Source organism: Corapipo altera, unplaced genomic scaffold, assembly GCF_003945725.1.
Source record: "Corapipo altera isolate COAL_440 unplaced genomic scaffold, ASM394572v1 114, whole genome shotgun sequence".
In the NCBI taxonomy this organism is placed as follows: Eukaryota; Metazoa; Chordata; class Aves; order Passeriformes; family Pipridae; genus Corapipo; species Corapipo altera.
The window spans coordinates 94,434-107,485 of NW_020885009.1; the positions used below are offsets into that span (position 1 = coordinate 94,434).

Below are 13,052 nucleotides of genomic sequence, written 5' to 3' on the forward strand. Positions count from 1 at the left end.
AATGATCCAGCATGGAACATCTTTAGAATTTCCCAAAATTTCACTCTAAATATGTAGCAGGAAGGATTTGAGCTTCTACTAAGAATTTATGGAAACATTAAGTTGTAGAACGAACACATTATTTAAATACAGGATGTTTCTTCCTTTCATGGGAATTAAATGAAGGAATAACTCTATTTTCTTTCTCAAGGGAAAGGGAAGTTTATTTCATTGTGTGTAATGCAAAATATTTAGGGGGTGTGTTATTTGCCTCATCTTTTGGCCTTGGCAAAATTTACAATACAGACGAAGTAGATATGTGTGTGCAGAAATTTGTAAAATAGTTGGAGGTTTTTTTAATCCATATATAAGGCCATCAACTCCAAATAATTCAGACTGTATAAACTAGGAGTTCACCTGTCTCTCAGGAGTCTGTGTGCCCTGCAATCTAAAGTTATTCCTGGGATTACATACTAGATTACAAATGTGTTTTTTGGATTAGAACAGAGCCAAGTGTTTACCCATTGATTAAATCAGTGTAAGCTATTGATGATGTTCAGCTTTGTTAATCTCTGAAGGAATTTGGTCCCTGTCAGTAGCTTTTATTGCATGCCATGACTTTCAGTAGATGTACCTGTACTTGACTTTAGCCACCATTGCTTTGTCCATGCCTGCTCCTTACATGTACCGATTGCTTATTTGTTCTGCAACCTCTCCTCTTTGTTACTGCTTTCCTTTCACTGGATGGGATTGATTCCCTGTGGGCTCATATTAGACCACGGGAAATGTCTGGGTAACACATGAAGAAATGGAAAATCTTACAGCCACACAACAAACGGTTAGTTTACAGTGTTGCCACTTCTGTTCTTTAGAGTGCTTTTCCCACTTTTTGAACTTTCAAATCAAGTACCTTTTGATCTTTTTTTTTCTTCCTTTTTTTTTCTTTTTTTTTTTTTTCAAATTAACACACTAAAATTCTGGATTGTTGCTTCTTCTAATTATTAACCTTGTAACCTGCATCTTGAGGGTTTTTTTTCCCAGAAGGGAATAAAAAAAAGTAAATCAGCATTGATAAGATTGTAAACAAAACTCTAATCTGTAAAATGGAGCTCTGATTTGATTAACTAATGGCCAAATTGAAGTATTGGTGCAGAAATTTCTTCTCTTCAGAAAACTTAATCAGTAGATGGGTTTTGCAACTTCCCATATGAAATAAGTGCCTTCTCTATGATTTTTTACATTGCATGATGCTTGCTTTTTCTGGATTTTTTCTGGTATGCAGTAGAAGTAGAGTCTTGCAGTGCACCATTAACTTTGATCTCCTTACTAAACTTAAATACTAATATGTGTGTGTTCTTTTGCTTTTCTAACCACATAACAGGAAGATGAGGAGGGAAGCTGGGCTCAGGTTGGAAACTTTATCTAATATTACAGACTGTATGTAAACTGTCACAATCATTAGAGCATAAAAGAATCTGTTTTTCCTTTATAGCAGCCTCTTTTAGTGATTTTTTTGTATGTGGCTTGGGGATTGGGAGAGGGGGGAACTACAGTCTTATCTCTGTACAATGCATACTTGGAAGGCACCTATTTATATTTAGGTGATTTCAATATTTTAGTGTTTTGGCTCTGGGAAGCCAGAATTCCAGGAAAAATAACTGCTCTGTGCAGGAAGTCCCTGTTAAACCCAGCCACCATCACAGGTGTGCTGCAAAACACTCTGAGCCTAGATAGTTAAGTAGATTTCTATGCACTAATTCTGTAATCCTCCTTGATTAATTGTTTCGTCTTAAAGTGGTGACAAATCCTAATTGTATTTTCAGGCATTGATATAGTTGGGTATTTATACAGGGATATAAACAAAACTCAGGATTTACCCATGCCCCATATCTTTGGACAGCGTAGTCTCTTCTTGCTTGGCTGCCCTCCAGCTTAAACCTGGTTAAGTCCCATTAACTAAGTCTCTGATACTCATTTGCTCATTGTCAGTGATAACAATCACAGCTTGGCTCCCTGTGCCCACAGTAACTTCACTCTGCTACCTACTGTGGCCCTGTTCCTTTCTGGAAGGTGTTTCCTCCAGAGGGGAAATGAAGCTTTTGACTTTAAAATGCACAGGGGGAGAACAAAAGGAATTATTACCCTTTTGAAAAAAGGAACTGCTGGGTTTTGCTGCTCAAGGAATTATTAGATATATAGTTACAAACTCTTACAAACTCTCATCTTTTTAGATGTTTTCTCTAAAAAATGCCTGGTTGATATGCAGATCAAAACTGCAATCAGAAAAGTCTCTTGGGATAAGAACTGGGATTTACAATGGCTTGGTTTTGAGTAGTAGGTTTTTATCAGTTTGTGAAAATAGCTAAGTGTATTAAAAACTCTCTGCAGTTATATTTTTGATATCTTGTCTTTAAAAAGTCACATGACAAATAAGATTCCCCTCCAGTTATCAAGACAGTCAGCATTTGTAACATCTCAACACAATGAAATTCTATGGCTTTTGCTATCAAACCACATAGGTTAGCCTTTTTTTACTTTTATTAGCTCTTGCATGTTTTTTTCATACTATTCCTTGAAATATATTAGGGCAGTTTTACTTGCTGATCTGCATATCTGAAGTTGCTTTTCTCCATGAGGATTCCTTCTTCAGAAAACACATATGTAGTATTTAGTATTTTGATGTGCTTATCTTCATAGGCTAAGAATTAAGTAAGCAATTTCTTTAAAATATGCTGTCTAAAATAGCTTTTTCTTTTATTTCTCATTTTTTTAAATTTTTTTAAAAAAACAGACACTTGCCTATGGTGATATGAACCATGAGTGGATTGGCAATGAGTGGCTCCCAAGCCTGGGACTCCCTCAGTACCGCAGCTATTTCATGGAATGTCTTGTGGATGCTCGAATGCTGGACCATTTAACTAAAAAAGACCTGCGTGGGCAGCTCAAAATGGTGGACAGCTTTCACAGGTAAAGAGATTTAAGCTGGAGGTCTAACTTTCAGTAAATGTTTTCGTTGTCTCTAAGGTTTTTTCCATTATTTTTCTCTCTTCTGAACAGAAACAGTTTTCAGTGTGGAATCATGTGCCTACGAAGACTGAATTATGATCGAAAAGAACTTGAAAGAAAAAGGGAAGAAAGCCAGAATGAAATCAAGGGTTAGTGTGGTGCCTTGACCTCAGTCTGATTCTAACATGTTTTCACTGATCAGCCTCAAAAATTTATTGACAAAGAAAAGTCATCAGAGCAAGGAATCATTTATAAAATACTAAGTGTTAAATGAAGGAGATGTCTGGATGTAGGCCCTGACCAGTGAATGATGAAACACATAATTAAATCATTTACTTGTGCAGAGATGTGCTACAAATGTGAGCAGTCTTACTGCTCTGAAGTTTGAAACTAAATGTTTTAGGAGGATGGGGGGGGTTTCCTTATTTTTTCTTTTTTTTTTTTTTTTCCCCGAACAGTTTATAAGAAAATATCCAAGTAACTTAGGTATTTAGATCTTCCAAATTCGTGGTAATTATAGAACAAGGAGGAACAAGAGAAAACAAGGTGGAAATTCAGTTTTCCAAGACTTCCCATAGAAATTCTGTTCCCTGCCTAATATCAGAAGTCTTTTCTGATATCTGAGACTAAAAATTTGGGGTTACCTTGTATACAGCTTGCTTAGCAGCCTCAGTGCCTGCTCTTCTTCTCCTTTCTTGTTACAGTATGAAACGCCTTCCAACAAACTTATGTTTACTTTCCACTTGAAATTTATGATTGGGGTGATTTTGCTCAGAAAAGTTGTATTGTTATAAATCTGCCAACATTTTTTTTTTCCTCCACAGATGTGCTTGTGTGGAGCAATGAAAGGATGATCCATTGGGTTGTGTCCATCGGTCTTAAAGAATATGCGAATAACCTTGTCGAGAGCGGAGTTCATGGTGCTCTTGTGGCCTTAGATGAATCCTTTGATTACATTGCATTAGCTCTCCTATTGCAAATCCCCACCCAGAACACACAGGTAAGCAAGCAGAAGCTGCTTTATGGCTGGTAAGAAGGTTAAAAATGGAACTGACTGGGTTTTTTTCATAGGTATGTGCATGGCTTTCTATTCTCAGCTCTAGAAAGTTCAGAAATGGAAAATTGTCCATTATCATATAAGAGAAAAAACTTAAAATTATGCTTTTCTTATAGCTTTATGCTTGTTAATAACAATTTTCATTGGTAGATTTGAGGGGAAAGAAATGGTTTAAGTATTTTCCTCATTGCCCATATTCACAACACAAGTGTACTACTCATCATTTTTGTTGTTTGCTAATTTTTACTCTGAAATAATTGTCAGAATCATGAACTTTAATGTCATAGCTAAGGGAAAGTTAAGTCTTCCTTAAATTTTTAAAAAGTTACAAATTAAATTGTAACTTTTCAAGTATCAGGTATGTTTATTAATCTGATAAGAAAGTATTAAACAGCTTGGACTCTATTACGTTTTTTAAATCATTATAAGTTACTAATTACTAATTTTTTGGAATTAATTACCATTTCTTTCATACCACAAACTTTAGGCTCGTGCTGTTCTGGAGAGGGAATTTAATAACCTTCTTGCTATGGGCACTGACAGAAGACTTGATGAAGTAAGTTACTTGAGCTGTTGACCCATTTTACAGTCCTGGAAACTTTATCAGAACTGTTAAATGAAAGAATTGAGCTTGAACCTTTTGAAGCTTTTGACAGGATAGTGACAGAAACCTTAACTTGAAACTCCTTGCCTTTGAGAGTTTCTAAATATGGCAGAGTTTGTATATTTAGGTAAGATGACTTTGAATATGAAAATATGGAGAAGATTTGCAAGTTTGTTTTTGTAGCTTGTGTGGTTAATATCTAATAGCAGCACTTTGGGCTGAATCTTCGTTATCTAAAATATGAGAAAATTAGTGACCATTGTGGCAAATTAACAAAGTTAATAATAGAGAAAGACACTTTGTTCTAACAAGCAGTATTTCAAATAGCTTAGAGTGTTTTTTGAGAAATCTTGTGGTGTTAATTTTGATTAATACTAGAGTAGAGGATCACCAGGTGTGTTCACACATCAAAGTGATTTCTGACGGACAGTCTGTGATCTTAAATGTATAAACTTCACTGAAATGGAATGAGTATAAAACTTTGGGTGTGAGACTATTTTGTAGACCCTGTGAACTCTTAGCATAAGGGAGATAGTGCTGCATCTTTAACCTTTTCAGTTGCTCTGTGCTGTAATTCTGTGAACAGTTTCAAGCAGTTGTTACTTTCCCAAGGCTCTGGGCTGCCTCCTCTTTGGTGCTGATGGGAGTTTATGTAGTGAAAGTGGTTCAGATTAAGGCTGAAGTGGCAAACCCACAAACCTTGGTTATTTTTGTGTTCATCTCTTGCCTAATGCACTTGTTGCAGCCCTTCTGTGGCACAGCCTGATAGCTCTGTTCTTTGTGTGCATCTCTACTAAGTTTTAATAACATATCAGAAAACAGCCTGATTGTTTTCTGAGCTACTTTTCCTTAGTGACTTCAAACTGCAAAAGGAGTTTGGAGGGAACAGATGTTTTCTCTGTTCTAGTGACACAGGGCAGTTTGATCACGGAGATCTCTTCAAATAACGTAGATGCTTGTCTCCTAGTTCTAAAAGGGAATGCATTTGAGGTAAAATGGCATTCAAAGGATTGAACTGTTTCTAAATGGGAAGCTGGCAAATGGAGTGCCTAGTGGGTATATTTGCATGGACACAATACCTTCACTGCAAAAGATGGGTTTGAAAGTGGGACTCAAACTGTATTTAGTAAATGCAACATTATATTCCTGAAGTCAGAATATGACTTGAAAGATGCAGGTGTATTAATGGGTGAAGGAAAATGCACTTGGGTAATTTCAAGTTAAATTTACCCAAGTGCTTAAGCAAAATACTGTGTGACAATACAGTATGTATTACACTTGCTATTTCCTCACAGTTAACTCTGTGTTGATACATTTACTTAAGATTGTCATTAATCATTTTAATGTCAGTAACAATCCTTCAATAACAATCCTCCATTTTTGGCATTGGTAATGTTGTTTATCAATATGACAGGATGATGATAAGAGCTTTAGGAGAGCACCTTCATGGAGAAAGAAGTTTAGACCAAAGGACATCAGAGGTTTAGCTGCTGGATCAGCAGAGACTCTTCCTGCAAATTTCAGAGTTACAACCTCAATGTCTTCACCCTCTATGCAGCCAAAGAAGATGCAGATTGATGGTATTGGTTTTGTATTGTTTTAAGCAGGATGTGCTTTCTTTGCCTAAGATTTACAGGGGAATCAAGTTCAAATGACCTTTTTGCTGCTTAAAAGCATCTGCCTTGTGCATGGTTTTATGTTTAACACTGTGTTTAACCATAGAGTGCTTTGCCATTTCAGGAAGGTCTACTAGATGTGGAGTTTCTTTTTTACATCATTGGAGAGTAACAAAATCAGAATTATAGTTAGAAATAAGTGTAATTTAAACTAGGAAAATAAAATGACATTTTAGTAGAAGTCATTTAGTAATCTAATGCATAATTAGTAATTAGCAGCAATTAAGACCAATGGAAGTCCCACTTCTGAAATGCAGTAACATGCATTCAAGAATGATGTGAGAAAACTCACTCAGATAATTTTGAGATTATTAAAACTTGAGTAACCTGTGCATTACCCCCAAAGTGGTCACTTAAATATTGATCATATTTGAAATCACTGCTTCATTGGTGTACACTTAATGGTCTATATGTGTGCACAGACACTGATATGAATTGAAAAAACAACAAAAGCAAACCCCAAAAATCTCCTCTGGAAGTGGAAGTTGATTACATCTCACATGAGGGATCTTGTCTGTTTAAAAACAGCCTCTGTAGTATCATGAGAATGAACTTTGACTTGAATTTGTTTTACAGAAGACAGCTGTTGTTGGAACAGACAAAATGTATTTCGTTGGATGAGAACTGTAGCATAATCTATCAGAGTTGTCTCAGGTTCTGAAAATTGTATTTATGAGTAAAACTCAAAGAAGGAATCTTTGCATTTGATGAGCTCTTTTAAATCTTAGATACTGTCACTAGCACAAAATATTTTCAAGAATTCATGTGGAAAACTCCATAAGTTAAAATAAGTGAAGTCTTTGCTAGGTGAAGTCCCTTTCTGAGATGTTAAATAAATACTTATGAACTACATAAAGTAGTAAATAACTTATAAAATTACCTTTGCCTATGTCTGCGTGCTTGTTGGCCTGCAGGATTTTTAGAATTCTTTGTTAGCCACTGAAACTGGGAGTGGTTAATATATAGAGACTGTAAAACAAATTCTGCTTTTCTAACTTGTAACCTTAGAGCTAGGTGAGTACCAGAGCTGTAATCACATTGCTGTGATGGTTTGGGGTTTGTTTGTTTCTTTCTTTTTTTGAAAACTAACATGCATGCTGTGTTCTGCATGTCTTCCCATGCTTCTTGAAATAGGCAGTGTATCAGGAACACAAAGATTGGATTCTGCTACAGTAAGGACCTACTCCTGTTAAAGCCTTCTCCTGGTGAGTAAAGTTGATAGGTCTGCTGGTAAAGCAGCTATTTATGGAATAAAACAGGTATTTTATTACAGTGGTTTTACACTAAGGAAACTGTTCAAGTTTTCAGAGTAGATTTATGCTGAAAATCTAGAGCTTGTTTCCTACAACGAAGAGTGAGTGTTTAAATACTTAGTTTTGTCAATATTGTAGCTTTTTGAAGGTTTTCGACAGCCTATGCTATGTAGAAAGTGTTGAAATCAAAAATTGGGTGAAACACAGCTACTGAAAGTGGGAGGGAGGGAAGAGAACTAAGTTGGGCATGTAAAGGAAAGAAAATAGTTTAATCTGTGACACTTCACTTCTGATTGTTGATCTTTCAGGGTCTTTGCTTGGTTAAAGTTATCCCACTAAAACACACTTCAATATTGAATGGTTATAGGGATAATTCCATAGTTCTCCAGTTCTTGGATACTCCAAGCCAGTATGGTTGCTTAGGTTGGATTTAGGTGATTGCAGCCTAAATTTGGAGGAGTGCTGACAATAAAAGGCAGCTTGATAGCACAAGTATAACACAAAATACATGTATTGTGGCTTGTGAAAGATCTGTAGTCCTGCCTTCCTAGAGGATTTTAAATGTTTCTTCAGCAGCCTTTGCTGTATTTTCTCATGAACAGAATTTCTCTCATTTTGCAAGTAAGTCAGGAAACTAAATTTTTTAATATTTTCTATAATGGATTTAAAAAAAAAAATCAGTGAATCTTTCTCCTTTGTTGGTATTTTTTATGGACTGCAAATTGTCTCTTCTTGCACCTTCTTTCTTCTTACTGGTGGCATCCCTTCCAACTCATGTACTGGCTGCCTTTTCTTCAAATTCTGCCTTTTTGCCTGTAGGAATTTAGTCCTAAAAAGTTCTTATGTATGAAATTCTGAGAAGGGAAACTCACGGATTTTCTGTAGTTGGGTGACCTGGGAAGAAAATCTTCCAAGCAGAAATATTTGACCTTATGTGCTTTACTTTGCATTGCAATAGGAGATTGCAGAAGGCAATAAAGTTCCATACAGCATGGCATAGCAATATTTTGATACATGACTGCTGCACTACTGAGCTGCTTGTGAAAGTGCTAGAATGAAATGTTAAAAACCTGCTAATGGAATTTTTTGTGTGTTTCTTTTCTTGTTTGTTTTTTTTTTCTTGTTTGTTTTGTTGTTGTTTTTGCAGTTTACCCACACTATTTCTACCGGTGATATGCAGCATTTTGAACATTTGGAACCCTTAACCTGTTAATACTTGTTAAATGGACACTTTGAGATATTTTATTACAGAGTTTTTAATTAGCAAATAAATTCATGAGTACTATAGAGAAAATATTTTAGAATCTAAATGTTTCCTATATTTATGTGACTTCTCATTTATATAGTTACTTACTTTTTCAGTTTCTATTCAGTCTACAAATCAAATCATTGCTGATTTTTTATTCTAATTTTAGTCTTTCCAACTGAATGTACTGTAATGCTTGTATGTATATGTCCCTATGAGCAATATAGGGTTTTTGTAAATTATGCAGTTACTGTAATTATCATTGTTTTTTAATAATGAAACTGAAGGTGAAAAGGATTTTAATACCTTTGTAAAAGTATCATGACACCAAGCAGTATATATTTTGTCTTTTTGGAGCTGTTAGACCTGAAAACAAGCCCAGCTTTTTTTCAGATATTGATGTAGAAGCTGCGGTACACAAGTGTTGTTCTCCTCAGAGCTGTATCTTTCCACTCAGAGGACTTGTCAAGTAGTGGCAGTTTGACTTTATTTAAAATAGAATTTGTTTTAAGAGCTGGGAGGAACTGAGGAGAACACGTTTTAGAAGTGATTTTGACTCGCTCATAACACACTCTGCTGTATTTGTAAAGCGACTCTTCACAGTGACTGAAAACAAGCCATAAACCAAGAACTGTTTGTATTTTTTCTTTTCCTTAAGTGAGGAAGACAGACTTCATAATGATTCCTGGTCATAAGCCACAGGCCACAGAGAGGTTTTTAGGGGTTTTTTGATGGAAAACACTTGTGGAAAGATGCTGGTGGAACTAGTTTTAATGGACCAATCTTAAAGCACTGCAGCCTCATGTCAAGTGAGTAGGGAAAGATGAAAGTACAATGGGCTGAAACCTCAAGCAGTGCATCTTCTAATAAAGGCCTTACTTTTCTTATGTAAGTCATCTTATATGTTTTGTAAACTTGTTCTAAAGAGTTGTCTGGACTTTAATTTTGATGGGTGTTGCCATTTTGGACTGTATGAATAGAAAATGTATCTGATACTTGTAAATGGCATATTAAAAAGCCAGCAAGAATCTGTTCAGATGGTGCATTATTTATTATGCAACAATATATATAGCATGTCTTTTTTCTCTTATTTTGTTTTCCACTTTTAACTTTGCTTGTAAAACTGAAATTCATTGTTATTGTTCTGGGTTTTTTTCTATTAATCTTTTGTGTATCTTCAGATTATGTAACAATATGTACAGTCTACTTTTGAACTATTTTTATCACAGTATTATTTATTGCTTTCTTTCAATAAAGTACTGATGCATTTTCCACTGCCAATAAAACACTATGGAAAAGCTGAGATCTAATTGTGTGCAGGCAGAAACTTTTGCGGTGAGCGGACATGATTGTTTGCTGCCCTGTAGATCTTGTTTCAGATGATGACCTTTCTCCAGTAGGAAAAAAGTACTCCATTAGAGGTGACATTTACTTTGGAATTGTTCAAGTTCACATGCATTAATCAGTTTTGGAAAAAACCAGTTTTCTGAAGAAAACGGCTTTATTGCCTCCTTCTACTCATAGTTACAGCTGTGATTTGCTTTTAAAAATGGTAACAAAAACTACCACACAACTTCAGTGTGTTCTGGTCCACGTGACGGAGATTGAAGTGCTGTTCTAGGTAGCACCAAGAGCTGCTTTGTTAATAAAATGAGATTATGACCATAGTGATATTTGGGGAGAAACACAGGAGTCGAGGGAACCAATATAATATTGGGTCACAATAGGGCTGTTTATGTCATTTAATACATTTGTAAACCATTTCTTGTGTAGAAGAGAAGACAGAAGGATAAAGCTACAGAATAATGGAAGCAGTGGTGAAGCATATTCCATCATGTCCTCTGGATAAACAGAAGGAATGCCTGGAATGGAGAAATATTGTCATTGATGCTCTAAACGTTGTTCAGTAATGCATCTGTTTGTCTGGCTTGTCTGTATGAGTTGCTCTCTGTTAATTTGCAGACTCTTTTATATTTTCAGAGAATCTATCTTCTTAGAAAAAGCTGAAATGGAACTGCAGAAGGAGCTCCTGACTCACTGTTCAGCTGATCTTCACTGTTTAGAGAAAAAATTGCATAGACGTTGCTGGTCACTGATGTAATAGTGGGTGTTCAAAGTCGTGTATTGTTGCTTCTCAAAAGTGAAACCAATGCGGGGTAGACTTGTAAAATGTGAAAAGAAAATGCATTTATTATTTTAAGTGTTATGGAACAATGGAACTGATATGAGAGCTAGAATAAATGAGTGAAATGGCAAAAAGCTTTCACGAACTGGCATAACTGTGTGGTGGCTTCCTTCTGACTTATGCAGCTAAACTGTCTTGGGGAAAACAAGAAAAACATTTATTTTAATTTTCATAACACACACAGACCCCCTCCCTGCCCAAATTAAAAACAGTGTGGAAAAGGCACATGGGTATGTTATAGTAATCTGTAAATAACACTTGATTAAATAGAGCTTTTTGTAAATGGCCCAATGTCTTTAAAGGCTTTAGTTGGGAAAAGTGCTGTAAAAATTATAGTTGGCATTCTGTCTGCAGTCAGGAGATGGTAGAATTATCTGAGTGAACTTCAAACTTGCAATTTTTACATGTTTAGAGGACAGGGAATCTCAAAATAGATGTTTTAACTTTGTCTTGCTCCTTTCAAATGGCTATACAATTAAAGCACAGGAAGTTGCTTTAGCAATGTTTTAGGGACAGGAGTGACTTAGGCCAAAATTTGGAGAAAGGTGAAGTAATGAAGTAGGATAAATTCAAACAATTTATTCTTGGAACTTGGTAAAGATTGGGAGGGAGGACCAACAAAGTAAATTTTCAGATAAATAAAAATTGATACCATGTTATGTTTGTGGGTGATAATTTTTGAAGAAAGTAAAGAGTTACTTGGCCTTTAAAGGAAAATTTTTCACTTTCCATTGTCAGCATTGTAGATTTGGTGCACTGCTTAAACTCAAGTTATTCTAAATTTAATTAATTTCATTTTTTGTTAATAGTAGGGTTTTTTGGGGGCAAAAATGCAATTGTTGTTAACTTAGGTAGCAGTGCCTTGTGGTTTTGTATGGGATGTTGGAACAGATGGGTGAAAAGTGGTATGCATAAATGTGGTTGGTATTCCTACCTGTACATAGAGGGACATGTGAAGACTCCAAAAGGGCCCAGAACAGAGCCAGAAGTAATTCCCAAAGGATTCAGACTCTCTGAGGCTGTGTTCTCTCCAGCAGGCAGCCTTATGAGAGGAAATTTAGCCCAATTTTTAAAGTATACTGTATTTAGTTTATAGGGGAAATTGCACTATATTTAATCCAGAAAAAAAGTCATTGAGCTTGTTTATACTGTGAAATGGCTACACTTGGAATTAATAAATATTCCTGTTCACCTGGATTTTTTATCTTACCCTTTATTACAATTTGTGTATTTATTTGTCATGTTTATTTGCTGGAAATGTCACTCCTTGGAGTGTGTTACTCCTCCTCCAAAAGACAGAGTGGGCAAACAAACAACTCCAATTACAGTGTTAAGGCTGCATTTTTAAACCCATCTTGTTTTCCTTTTGGCATCTGTTCAGTTCAGATCCCTTGGGAGCAGCCAAACTTTTTTGCCTAGTGATGAAAGTGATGGAAACTGGAAAACCCTTGGGACAGGGTAGTTGTGGTTTCCAAAATGTGATGGGACAAAAGTATTAAAATTGAAAAAGAGAAAAAAAAAGGAAGAGGGGAAGGGGGGAAGAGGAAAGAGAGGAAGGAAAAAGTGAGGAAAAAGAAAAGAAGGAAAAAAAGGAGGGGAAAAAAAGAAAAGGGAAAACTAAGAAGGAGGAAAGAAAAAGTGAGAAAAAAGGAAAGAAAAAATGAGGGGGAAAAAAGAAAAAGGAGGGGAAAAATAAAACGGAAGAAAAAAAGATGAAGGAAAAAGTGAGAAAAAAGGAAGGAAAAAAATGAAGGGAAAAAAAGAGGAAGGAAAAAAGAGAAAAGAGTAAGGAAAAAAAAGAAGAAAAAAGAAAAAAAGTAAAAAAGAGGAAGAAAAAAGGGGGGAAGGAGGAAGGGAAAAGAAAAAAAAAGCGGAGGGGAGAGAAAAACGAGGAGAAAAACAGAAAAAGTCTGTTCCAAGCTGCCCCAAATTCCCCTGGCCGTTTTAAAACTCCTGATGGTGCATTTTTGGAATAGCGCTTGTACAGCGCATTCTTCACAGCGATTTAAAGAAATAGGGGAAGGAGCAGCTGCCCTACCGCCTCCA

The 13,052-nt window shown here is 35.8% G+C and overlaps 1 protein-coding gene across 13 annotated transcripts in view; it reads left to right on the forward strand.

The window, feature by feature from the left end:
* The window catches only part of PPFIA1 (PTPRF interacting protein alpha 1), a 53,916-nt gene extending 42,819 nt beyond the window's left edge, over positions 1-11,097 (forward strand). For 7 of the 13 annotated variants that reach the window (XM_027667382.1, XM_027667383.1, XM_027667380.1 and 4 more), the window contains 9 exons: positions 755-817; positions 1,361-1,387; positions 2,771-2,946; positions 3,037-3,134; positions 3,810-3,985; positions 4,530-4,598; positions 6,061-6,226; positions 7,457-7,527; positions 8,723-10,121. In XM_027667382.1, coding sequence (XP_027523183.1) covers positions 755-817; positions 1,361-1,387; positions 2,771-2,946; positions 3,037-3,134; positions 3,810-3,985; positions 4,530-4,598; positions 6,061-6,226; positions 7,457-7,515 — 834 coding nt within the window. In that variant the 3' untranslated portion in view covers positions 7,516-7,527; positions 8,723-10,121. Of the gene's footprint in view, positions 1-754; positions 818-1,360; positions 1,388-2,770; positions 2,947-3,036; positions 3,135-3,809; positions 3,986-4,529; positions 4,599-6,060; positions 6,227-7,456; positions 7,528-8,722 lie in introns of all 13 variants that reach the window. The other 6 variants (XM_027667379.1, XM_027667390.1, XM_027667387.1 and 3 more) reach the window with 3 other exon arrangements.
* Positions 11,098-13,052: the final 1,955 nt, after the last annotated feature.